Source organism: Crinia signifera, chromosome 12 (genome assembly GCF_055691185.1).
Source record: "Crinia signifera chromosome 12, ASM5569118v1, whole genome shotgun sequence".
NCBI lineage: Eukaryota > Metazoa > Chordata > Amphibia > Anura > Myobatrachidae > Crinia > Crinia signifera.
Genome location: NC_139228.1, coordinates 26,299,531 through 26,312,498, shown reverse-complemented (window position 1 = coordinate 26,312,498; position 12,968 = coordinate 26,299,531). Strand labels below are relative to the sequence as shown.

The 12,968-nt window shown below is 49.6% G+C and overlaps 1 protein-coding gene across 1 annotated transcript in view; it reads right to left on the bottom strand.

Moving 5' to 3' along the window:
- The window catches only part of AQR (aquarius intron-binding spliceosomal factor), a 62,540-nt gene extending 50,203 nt beyond the window's left edge, over positions 1–12,337 (bottom strand). Inside the window, exons 1-7 of the mRNA XM_083166894.1 lie at positions 12,121–12,337; positions 7,718–7,774; positions 7,341–7,381; positions 6,943–6,978; positions 2,059–2,179; positions 790–933; positions 20–88 (exon numbers count right to left, since the gene is read on the bottom strand). Of these exons, the coding sequence (XP_083023020.1) occupies positions 20–88; positions 790–933; positions 2,059–2,179; positions 6,943–6,978; positions 7,341–7,381; positions 7,718–7,774; positions 12,121–12,207 (555 nt within the window). The 5' untranslated portion in view covers positions 12,208–12,337. The remainder of the gene's footprint in view (positions 1–19; positions 89–789; positions 934–2,058; positions 2,180–6,942; positions 6,979–7,340; positions 7,382–7,717; positions 7,775–12,120) is intronic.
- Positions 12,338–12,968: the final 631 nt, after the last annotated feature.

Here is a 12,968-nt window from a genome sequence, read left to right as displayed (position 1 = left end):
TTGGGGTTGGTGTACTTACAGGCTGCAGGCAGATCCACATGGGCAGGGATACCAGTTGCTGAATTTGTTCACGGATCAAATCAACCTCCTGAAAGGTAAAAAAAAAGGGAAATATCAGACGTATTCAGCCTCAGAGACTCAGACACAACACGTATAGGAAAAATCACCATTGTAACAGCAAGATCGGACAAACAATCTGTAAATGTATGGCCAGCTTACCCTAGAGAACCAATCTAGGTACCTGCAAGGCGGTCAACCGGCACGTTTTACAAGGACAAGGTACATTCTGAAGAGGCTTCATGGGAAAACGGTGTGATGGATACCACAGTCGCCAACACTTTGCACGTTGTACATGGGTTATGCGCTGGGCTGTGAATCCGTAGCCTGAGCGGTTATCGAATGGCCAAGCATACGCATGGTATGCAGTGCTCATGCACGAGCCGTCTGACTGAAGGCAGCCAGCGAAGGCTAAACGTCACTCGCTGCTCACAGGGTGATTGACACCCTGCAGGCGTTTGGGGACAGAAACACAGCATTTTTGGGGGGAGTGCCTTCGAAAACACAGGCATTCCCCGGCTGCTAGGAAGGCGGGGCCCTAACATAATCAGAGGCCTCCTTCTCCCCACGGCCATTGTAGAGCTGACTGCATCAAGACTTACTCTGCGCTTGCGAGCATGGTGCATGATTTTCCCCGTGTGCATGGCTGCGTAAACATTTGCAGATTTAGTTACCTAAACCCACATGTTGATGGATTAAAGTGAATACAGTATACACCAAGCAGACAGTTACCGGGCTGTTGAAGCAGTGATCTAAGAACAGGAGTAGAATTGTACGTTCTTGCAATGAGAAGTCGCTCTCCGATTCCTCCGCCACGGACGCCTCTCTTATACTCTTAAAGAAGAACGGGAAATGTTCTGGCTTCTTCTCAAAGGTCTGGAAGTTATAAATGAAGTTAAAGAAAGAGTTAAAATCTGTTAAACAGAAGAAATAACATTATTGTATGCATCCAGGAATGGAGAAAATGCACATCATGTATCATTGTGTCATATTTGTGTGTGCAGAACCCATAGACTTTATAGGTCTATTAATTCATAGACTGCATGGTGTGAGATTATGTCATGGGGACAACCAAGTGTCAGCGAGCATCTAGCGTTCTATGGGAAAGGTGGTTGCTACAGGCAAAGCCGGTGCTAGGGTGTCCAGCGCCCTCCTGCAAACCATACATTTTGCGCCCTTTCACATTGCCATTGCAACAAGCTGCAGTCCGATTGTCGGAGCGTTATGCAATATGCGATCCTATGGAGGATCTCGGGTGCATGTACATGTGTGCATACACCATCTCAGTGCTGTATCTGCAAAATGTTGCAGGCACTAAAGGTGCCCATACACGCTCCGAGAATCGCATACGTTATGGGCTAGATCGCATCGCACGGCATGCATGCAATGTGTGTGCGATGCGATCCGAAAGCAGTACAAAAAGTATGTGCAGCACTTGTGACTGAGGGGGAAAGGAGGGGAGAGGAGGAGGAGATGGAAGAAGAGGGGAGGAGAAAGAGGGGCAGGAGTGTTGAGGACTGGCAATGGCACTGGCACAGCACACTGAGAAGAGCGAAGGAAGGGGAGGCGGCGCTGCTGCCTGTTCGTCATTTGATTGACAGCTGACAGGCGCAAGGAGCAATGGGTAGGATCCGGACATGACATCCAAGCATTCACAGACAGCGCTACATGCCTCAGCGCAAGTGTCCGTGAGAAAGAGGGGGCAGGTCGCAGGAGGAGGACAGTGTGTGCGCGGTGCAGGGAGCTGCTCTTTATACAGCTGTCAGACAGGTGCTGCGGACGGGAGGCAGTGACAGTGAGGGCTGAGGCAGCTTTAGCAGAGCAGGGAGGGAGACAGCGCCTTTTCAGAATGGCGCCTACCTGCTTTGCAGGAGCTGCTGAGTGGGTAGCGCCGGCCCTGGCTACAGGTGAAGTCTAGATTATTACTCATAACTTAACGTGTGTGGTGGTTCCTTTAGCCCCCCCTCATTTCATACAGGATATGTAACATGAAGTTCTTACCTCCCAAGCAGAGACATTCTCACGGAACTTCTCATTCACCATACAGCAGATGGACATAAGGTAGGCTTTACTGGAAACCTTGGGTGAGTAATTCAACCACAGATAGTTCTCAAGGTATTGACTGGTAGAAAAGGGAAGAAAAGAAGAATATTGTGTGATAAGGTCATAGAAGTGGCTAGAGCAGTGGTACCCAAATGTTCCTGAATCACACCGCCCTACATAAAGTAAACTGTGCTGACCAGTCATCCTTAGGGTCAGTTATTTGTCGGACAGGGCCTCGGCTTCTGTCAGTGCACATTTCATGATTGGCAGCTACCGGGGTTGGACCACCAATCTGTGGCACCTAGTTTGGAAACCTTTCCTCAGACCTGTAGATAAGTGGTTCCCAACCTGGGGTACTCTGTAGACCAGTTTGGGGTACTTGAAAATAATATTGGTAGTGGCAGAAGAAGTCTCCCGATGGCGGAAGAAGGATCCCATTTCCGTGGAGATAAACCACGTTGCATCACTTCCGGTTACATCTGCAGTGCCTGACCAGCAATCCACTGGGAGCTGCCTGCGCTGCCCTCAGATATCAGCAATCATCAGCCCTGCGCTGACACGGGTGGAGGAAGCAGCGGCATTAATCCTACAGGCGTTAGCGGGGAGCCTGGAGACAGTACACAGCCAACGGCCAGACACAGTGGGACCCGATTCCTGACTGCACACTACTCCCCCGCTACTCTTAATATAAGGACACGCATACCACTCACTTCCACTCCACTTGTAAGTTCTGTGGATATTTCAATTAGAGAGGAGGAGTACTCATAAACGAAAAGCCTAATCAAGGGTTACGGGAGAGAAAAAGGTTGGGAACGGCTGCTGTAAATCATTAATTTTCTACATAGTTATTAAATCATCCTCTGTTGTCTGGACATGCAGGATGATGGATGACATTGCCACCTCCGCCACTGCCAGAATTGGCAGGTGTGTACCCAGCTCCCGTCTCCAACCCCCCAAACTAGAATATGAGATGAGACCCTCTCAAAACAGCTTTTTTTTTTTATTCAATATTTTTTATTGAGTTTTGTAATAAACAAAAGAAAAAAAAAATTAGACAAAAACAAAAACCAAGAAAAATAAGAAACAGGAATGGTAAACGTATGAGGGTATAAATAATATATCCTCCTAGCGTATAACCCATGTCACCTGCAGCCTAACCCTACACCTCCTCCTAGTTTATAACCCATGTCACCTGCAGCCTAACCCTACGCCTCCTCCTAGCGTATAACCCATGTCACCTGCAGCCTAACCCTACGCCTCCTCCTAGTGTATTACCCATGTCACCTGCAGCCTAACCCTACGCCTCCTCCTAGCGTATTACCCATGTCACCTGCAGCCTAACCCTACACCTCCTCCTAGTGTATTACCCATGTCACCTGCAGCCTTACCCTACGCCTCCCCCTAGTGTATAACCCATGTCACCTGCAGCCTAACCCTACGCCTCCTCCTAGCGTATAACCCATGTCACCTGCAGCCTAACCCTACGCCTCCCCCTAGTGTATTACCCATGTCATCTGCAGCCTAACCCTACACCTCCTCCTAGCGCATAACCCATGTCACCTGCAGCCTAACCCTACGCCTCCTCCTAGCGTATTACCCATATCACCTGCAGCCTAACCCTACGCCTCCTCCTAGCGTATAACCCATGTCACCTGCAGCCTAACCCTACGCCTCCTCCTAGTGTATTACCCATGTCACCTGCAGCCTAACCCTACGCCTCCTCCTAGCGTATTACCCATGTCACCTGCAGCCTAACCCTACACCTCCTCCTAGTGTATTACCCATGTCACCTGCAGCCTTACCCTATGCCTCCCCCTAGTGTATAACCCATGTCACCTGCAGCCTAACCCTACGCCTCCTCCTAGCGTATAACCCATGTCACCTGCAGCCTAACCCTACGCCTCCCCCTAGTGTATTACCCATGTCACCTGCAGCCTAACCCTACACCTCCTCCTAGCGCATAACCCATGTCACCTGCAGCCTAACCCTACGCCTCCTCCTAGTGTATTACCCGTCACCTGCAGCCTAACCCTACGCCTCCCCCTAGTGTATTACCCATGTCACCTGCAGCCTAACCCTACGCCTCCTCCTAGTGTATTACCCATATCACCTGCAGCCTAACCCTACGCCTCCTCCTAGTGTATAACCCATGTCACCTGCAGCCTAACCCTACGCCTCCCCCTAGTGTATAACCAATGTAACCTGCAGCCTAACCCTACGCCTCCCCCTAGTGTATAACCCATGTCACCTGCAGCCTAACCCTACGCCTCCTCCTAGTGTATTACCCATGTCATCTGCAGCCTAACCCTACGCCTCCTGCTAGTGTATAACCCATGTCACCTGCAGCCTAACCCTACGCCTCCTCTTAGTGTATTACCCATGTCACCTGCAGCCTAACCCTATGCCTCCCCCTAGTGTATTACCCATGTCACCTGCAGCCTAACCCTACGCCTCCTCCTAGTGTATTACCCATGTCACCTGCAGCCTAACCCTACGCCTCCTCCTAGTGTATTACCCATGTCACCTGCAGCCTAACCCTACGCCTCCTCCTAGTGTATTACCCATGTCACCTACGGCCTAACCCTACGCCTCCTCCTAGTGTATAACCCGTGTCACCTGCAGCCTAACCCTACGCCTCCCCCTAGTGTATAACCCGTGTCACCTGCAGCCTAACCCTACACCTCCTCCTAGTGTATAACCCATGTCATCTGCAGCCTAACCCTACGCCTCCCACTAGTGTATTACCCATGTCACCTGCAGCCTAACTCTACACATCCTCCTAGCGTATAACCCATGTCACCTGCAGCCTGACCCTACACCTCCTCCCAGTGTATAACTTGTGTCACCTGTAGCCTAACCCTACTCCTCCTCCTAGTGTATAACCCATGTCACCTGCAGCCTGACCCTACACCTCCTCCCAGTGTATAACTTGTGTCACCTGTAGCCTAACACTACGCCTCCCCCTAGTGTATAACCCGTGTCACCTGCAGCCTAACCCTACACCTCCTCCTAGCGAATAACCCATGTCACCTGCAGCCTAACCCTACGCCTCCCCCTAGTGTATTACCCATGTCACCTGCAGCCTAACCCTACGCCTCCCCCTAGTGTATAACCCATGTCACCTTCAGCCTGACCCTACACCTCCTCCTAGTGTATTACCCATGTCACCTGCAGCCTAACCCTACACCACCCCGTAGTGTATAACCCATGTCACCTGTAGCCTAACCCTACACCACCCCCTAGTGTATAACCCTTGTCACCTGTAGCCTAACCCTAGGCCTCCTCCTAGTGTATAACCCATGTCATCTGCAGCCTAACCCTACACCTCCTCCCAGTGTATAACTTGTGTCACCTGTAGCCTAACCCTACACCACCCCGTAGTGTATTACCCATGTCACCTGTAGCCTAACCCTACACCACCTCCTAGTGTATTACCCATGTCACCTGTAGCCTAACCCTAGGCCTCCTCCTAGTGTATAACCCATGTCACCTGCAGCCTAACCCTACACCTATAACTCGTGTCATCTGTAGCCTAACCCTACACCACCTCCTAGTGTATAACCCATGTCACCTGTAGCCTAACCCTACGCCTCCTCCTAGTGTATAACCCATGTCACCTGCAGCCTAACCCTACGCCTCCTCCTAGTGTATAACCCATGTCACCTGCAGCCTAACCCTACACCTATAACTCGTGTCATCTGTAGCCTAACCCTACACCACCTCCTAGTGTATAACCCATGTCACCTGCAGCCTAACCCTACACCTCCTCCTAGTGTATAACCCATGTCACCTGCAGCCTAACCCTACACCACCTCCTAGTGTATAACCCATGTCACCTGCAGCCTGACCCTACACCTATAACTCGTGTCATCTGTAGCCTAACCCTACACCACCTCCTAGTGTATAACCCATGTCACCTGCAGCCTAACCCTACACCTCCTCCTAGTGTATAACCCATGTCACCTGCAGCCTAACCCTACACCACCTCCTAGTGTATAACCCATGTCACCTGCAGCCTGACCCTACACCTATAACTCGTGTCATCTGTAGCCTAACCCTACACCACCTCCTAGTGTATAACCCATGTCACCTGCAGCCTAACCCTACACCTCCTCCTAGTGTATAACCCATGTCACCTGCAGCCTAACCCTACACCACCTCCTAGTGTATAACCCATGTCACCTGCAGCCTGACCCTACACCTATAACTCGTGTCATCTGTAGCCTAACCCTACACCACCTCCTAGTGTATAACCCTTGTCACCTGTAGCCTATGCCTCCCCCAGTACAAGGATAAAACTGATGCAGCATATAGCATTCAAGTCACCTTATTCATTCAGAGCTAGGCTTGCAATGGTGTGCGATACAGTTTGCATAATAGCATTGCATTTAAGCGCAGTGCCATTTTTAAGCACCTACTTTTACAAAGGGAATGTGGTATATTGTGTCATCAAGGCCAAAATGTCAACAATGTTGATGTCGATACACATTATATCAATATAATGCCTTCCACAAAATGGCCCTGTTTAATAGTGGCGTCTGTCCTGGTACAGCGGCATCTTCTGGGTCCAGCAGTGACCTCTGGCAAATCTCCTGGCTTTCCAGGTGGATAACCTTAACCCGTCCCATAGGTGCGAATTTAGGGGTCAAGGCGCCCCTAGGCACAGCAATATCGGTCACCCGCAAGCATCACCCCTAGGCACTTGCCTCACTTTGCTACTGGGAAATCATAATGCCCCTAGGAGCTAACGGACACTCGTCATTCAAAAGCAAGAGCTAGTTATGACTTCTCATACACACAATCTGACCTTCCATGTATTGCACATAAAGGCCATACACTCACCTGAACTCCAGCAGCATTATCTTCCTTATAGTGAACCTGTGAAACATGAAAAACTATTAGAACTTTCAGCAAAGGAAGACGTATATTATGGACACGGCCCAACACCTTTCACCCACATAAAAGCAAATAAGTGCGTTCCGCCATCAATGGGACACAAAGCCAGGTGCACCATAGCGTGTTCCCTGTCTCTGTAGGGTCTTCTACAAGTCATACTTCAGTAGATCTCCATAGAACCCCATTTAAAAGTTATGTGTATATCCTCCATTCTTAACGGGAGTTCAACAATAAAGATTGTCCATAACTGTAGTACAACATAAGAGGTACCGGCTACCAGAAAATAAATGACTTGCCCACATGGAAGAACCCAACCCACAGACTAACGCCAAATTAACACTTACCTTGACTTGACAATTTCCTTGACATAAATATCTTGTATTACCTGTGAAACGTTAGATAATAATGTCATATACAACAAAATAAAATCTTAATACATCATTTAAAGTTCACAGAATTTCAAAACCCCTGCAATTCCTCATTTCTGTTGCTCAGTCTGGTCTGTAGCTCAGCGCTGAGATACAGACCTGAGTGTGCTGGAAGTACCACAGCAGATAGAAACTACCCAGGCAGGAGCGGGGATTTGAAGGGAGCAGGGTGCTAGAATGAACACTACCATGGCTATATAGCTTAGTACATGACAATAGCAGGAGCTATAAAGAGTATATAAGCACATACCCATAATCAGGGGCCATGTACAAACGTGATGAACGAGTCTTACCTTATAATCAAAAGGAAGTTTCTTCTTTGAATGCGGCGCCCAATATGTTTTGGCCAACTGGGGAAAACAAGATAATGGCAGTGTTATTATAATAAGAATGAATGAAGAAATGTCTCCACAGTGGAGGTACAGGAGCTTTTTGCACTGAACCTTAATGACTAGAGGGTGATACATATTGTTAGCTGGTCATGGTATACATAATCCTCTATATGTCTAGTGTCTGTGTGTCACTGAAACACTGCCATCTGTCGTCAGCAAGTGAAACTACATCTCTTTCTCTCTCACATTAGCTACCTTACGAAGCATTTGATTCGAGCTGGCTTACTAGTATGAAATAATATTCAATATAAAGCTTCTGACACTGTACTAGAGACATAGGGCTATATTTACTAAAAGATTGTACTCAATTTCAGATTGATTCAAATCGATATTGTGCTTCCAGGGTTAAAACAAACATTTACTAACAGATTATTTTTTTTGGTACTTGTTTCCTAGAACGGCCATACCGATATTGATCGGGTCGGTCGCATCGATCGCATGCGACCAAATTGCATGCGATGCGACCGACGCGATGGTCCCGATTTTTACATTGATTGAAATGTGAATAGGGTCCCTGGGACCCTATTTTACATTGGATTCAATGTAAAAGTCTCCCCAGACCCCAATTTCAACCCCCTCAACCCCACCCCACGATTGACGCCAACCCGAAGCGTGGCGAGCGTAGCGAGCCCGCGAGGGGCGGCGGTACGCGTCCGACCTTTTCATACCCCTACTATCCACGTCGGCGTGGCGTTGAGAATATAAAGTGTGGCAAGCGCAGCGAGCCACCGAGCCCGAAGCGTGGCAAGCGCAGTGAGCCCCACGTATAACTTCACAGGTATACGCGTCCGCTCGCCACGCTTCGGGCTCGGTGCGCTCGCCACACTTTATATTCTCAACTTCACACCGACAAGGATAGTAGGGGTATGAAAAGGTCGGAGGACGCGTACCGCCGCCCCTCGCGGGCTCGCTACGCTCGTCAAGCTTCGAGTTGCCGTCAATCGTGGGGCGACGTTCACAATGGGGGGGGGGGGGGGGGCATATACAATGAGAAATGGGCCATATTGGCCAATTTCCCATTTTTTTCCCGATTACAATGTTAAAAATATTTTAACATTGAACCCTATGGGAAAATCGGGTGCATCGCGTCGCGTGCCATGTTAATGCACCCGACCGACGCGATGGACCCGATTTTGCCGGCAAAATGGACCTGATTTCATAGGAAATCGGGTCCATCGGGGGAAATCTTGTACCTTAAGTTAAGGTACACGATTACCCCTGATGGTGGCCGTGCTAGGAAACAAGTACCTTTTTTTGGTACTCATGTAATATCTGGGCTCCCGTTTTTCTTATGAGACCGTGTCACCTCACGGGGCTCGCTGCGCTCGCCACGCTCCGGGCATGGTGGCTCGCTGCGCTCGCCTCACTATATAAAATCAACTTCATGCGTATTTGGATAGTAGGGGTATGAAAAAATGGGGTGCATTTAACATGGGAGTCCAGATAATACATAAGTACCCTTTTTTTATATTGATTTTTACATGTTAGTAAATTTGTGTTTTAGACCTGGCAGACCAACATCAATAAAAATCTATTCATAGTGACCGTTAGTAAATATCTGCCATAGAGCTCCGCAGAAATCCCATCTCTCTGTCAGCATAGAACATATCTTATGTACACTTCAACATTATAGATGTTATCAACACTTTGTTTTAGCGTACACCTCCTCATCTGTATAATAGATTCCCTCCAAGTGCCCTACATAGTGCCTTATAGAACAGCCCCCCTCCAAGTGCCAGATACCTCACAGTGCCGGATTGAACGGCGCTCTCACAGTGCCTTAAAGGATGGTGCTCCTCACAGTGCTGGATGTGACAGGGGATGCAAGTATGAAATTGAAGCTTCAGCAATTATTTAACTTTTGCTGTCAAGTTTTCAAAACTAGCTAATACACTAGCATGCATAACAGTACAATGACTATGGCAAGGGAAAATACAGGATAAGTAAAATGACCAAACATATATGTTAAAAGGCGGGAGAGGGACAGGGGAAATCAGTGACAGGCGGCAGAGGAACAGGGGAAAACAGTGACAGGCGGCAGAGGGACAGGGACAGAGGAATACAGTGACCGGTGGCAGAGGGACAGGGACAGAGGAATACAGTGACCGGCAGCAGAGGCACAGGGAAAACAGTGCCCGGCAGCAGAGGGACAGGAGAAAACAGTGACCGGCAGCAGAGGCACAGGAGAAAACAGTGACCGGCAGCAGAGGCACAGGAGAAAACAGTGACCGGCAGCAGAGGCACAGGAGAAAACAGTGACCGGCAGCAGAGGCACAGGAGAAAACAGTGACCGGCAGCAGAGGCGTAGGAGAAAACAGTGACCGGCAGTAGAGGCGCAGGGCAAAACAGTGACCGACGGCAGAGGCACAGGGCAAAACAGTGACCGACGGCAGAGGCACAGGAGAAAACAGTGACCGGCGGCAGAGGCACAGGAGAAAACAATGACCGGCGGCAGAGGCACAGGAGAAAACAGTGACCGGCGGCAGAGGCACAGGAGAAAACAGTGACAGACGGCAGAGGCACAGGGCAAAACAGTGACAGACGGCAGAGGCACAGGGCAAAACAGGGACAGGCGGCAGAGGCACAGGGCAAAACAGTGACAGGCTGCAGAGGCACAGGGCAAAACAGTGACAGGCGGCAGAGGCACAGGGCAAAACAGTGACAGGCGGCAGAGGCACAGGGCAAAACAGTGGAAGTACCTAACTGGGTTTAACGGCAATAGCTACCAGTTAGTCGGTATGCCGGCTACCTGAACGCATAACCATCTTGCATCACAAGCACTATACAGGATTTTATCTACATTATCACAATCATATTTCCTACCACATTAACTGCTTTATTATTGCTGGACCATTTACATGGGGATACAGCACTTTTATCCTCGAAGAGGCACTTTTGTGTTTTACATCCATATCAGTTTTATTGCATGTTTTTACCTTTAGTTTCATTTTATATTTATTTTTCATATATACATATGTGTATGTGTGATTTGAATATATTGTTTGAATAAATTGTTTTTGTGGAAAGCGCAAACTTCTGAGTCTTTATACTTGGAGAGCGTAGTGTTCCCCCTAAGCTTCTTTTGCAGGGTGCCGCACCCTGCCCATTTTTTAAAACCTCAAAATGCACCCTGCCCTTTTTGTGTGTGGCACTGTGCGCCCTTACGCTGCCCCCCATCTTGCTGACATGCCGCTGAGAACTTTCAGTGCGTGCCATCGTGTGTAATAGGTATTATGCCATCATGCGTAATGGGCATTATGGTGTGTGGTATAATGAGTAAGTGGCATTACAGTGTGTGCCATAATGTGTAATTGTCATTGCGACAGAATATGTAATGGTTAGAGTATGACCATGTTTAATGAGCGTAATCCTAGTGCAGTATGCTGGGAGAGGGCGGGAAGAGGTGCTAAACTGCCATGGGAGAGGGTGGGAAGTGGCGCTAAGCTGCACTGGCAGAGTGTGGGAAGTGGAGCTTAGAAGTGCTTGGGGGGGGGGGGGAGTGGTACTTAGTAGAGTTGGGGGGGGGGGGGGGAGTGGCACTTAGCAGTGTTGACAGTGGGAGGCAAGTGCCGCTTAGCAGTGTTGGGAGTAGGGGGAAAATGGCACTAAGCAGTGCTGTGAGAGGAAAGTATTTCTTAGCACTGCTAGGTGAGGGGCAGGGAGTGGCGCTTAGTGTCGGAAGTGGTACTTAGCAGTGTTGGGAGTGTGAGAGAAGTGGTACTTAGCAGCGTCAGGAGTGGGGGGTTGGCACTTAGCAGGGTTGGGAGTGGGAGGGATTTGTACTTGGCAGTGTTGGGAGGGGGAGGGAAGTAGTACTTAGCAGTGTGGGGAGGTAAGTAGTACTTAGCAGTGTGGGGAGGAGGAAGGGGAGGGGCAGTGGCACTTAGCAGTGTTGAGAGTGGGAGGGACGTGCTGCTTAGCAGTGTTGGGAGTAGGAGGGAAGTGGCACTAAGCAGTGCTGGGACTGGGAGAGAAGTGGTACTTAGCAGTGCTGTGAGAGGTAGGGAAGTGGTGCTTAGCAGTGTCAGGAGTGGGGGGGTGGTACTTAACAGAATTGGGAGGGAAGTGGTACTTAGCAGCGATGGAAGGGCAGCAGCACTTAGCAGGGTTGGGAGTGGGAGGGAGTTGTACTTAGCAGTGGTTGGAGTTATAATCAGTAGTGAGGTAAGTGGCAATTGACAGTGCTACTGCCCGGGGACCTGACTACACAAGGCCCTGACCGCAGGTACAGAAGAGACTGTGGCCGGAGACCTGAACCGGACCCCGCACTGCTGGACCTGAATCACAAGCACATGTTCTATCACCTGGGTGACAAACTCCGCGTTCATCTGCGTCACTGTCGGGGCCGCCATCTTCCTGGCGGGCGGCTGCCCTGCCGTACGAGTTTCCATTGTATCGTGAAAGAAACCCTGGAGATCCCAGGAAAGGAATCAAACGATCATACCACGGTGCCAGCACCGGACGTACTGGCAGACTACGAGGGACGTGGTGACGTCAGAGAAAAGCGACGAAAAATGAATGCACGTGAACGTCATGTCCCCACTGCCGGCGCCATTTTGTTGAAGCCAATGCAAGTGAAGCGCACACAATATACAGTATTCACTAACTGTACGCCCCCTAGTGTCACTATGATAAAACTGCAGCACTGTGCCACTGGTGGCTATGTCTGCCTGGGATGCGGTCATTCGTCAGACTGCATTTAGGTCTACAGTCATTAGGTCGACCCCACTAGGTCGACTGGCAAGAAGGTCGACCTGACTTAAGGTCGACTTGGGCCAAGGTCGACATGACTTAAGGTCGAATTTGCATAAAGGTCGACATGAGGAAGGTCGACTGGTCATAAGGTCGACATGGGTTTTTCACTGTTTTTTGTGCCGACAGGCGGTATTTCATGCCCTACCATCCACTAGGGCGTAGTGGGAGAATAAAATAGTGTGCCGAGCGCAGCGAGGCACCGCGCCCGAAGCATTGCGAGCGATGCGAGGGTCCGATTCTCATTGCCAACTGTGTCCATGTCGACTGTGTCGACATTCGGATTGAAAAACCCATGTCGACCTTATGACCAGTCGACCTTCCTCATGTCGACCTTTATGCAAATTCGACCTTAAGTCATGTCGACCTTGGCCCATGTCGACCTTAAGTCAGGTCGACC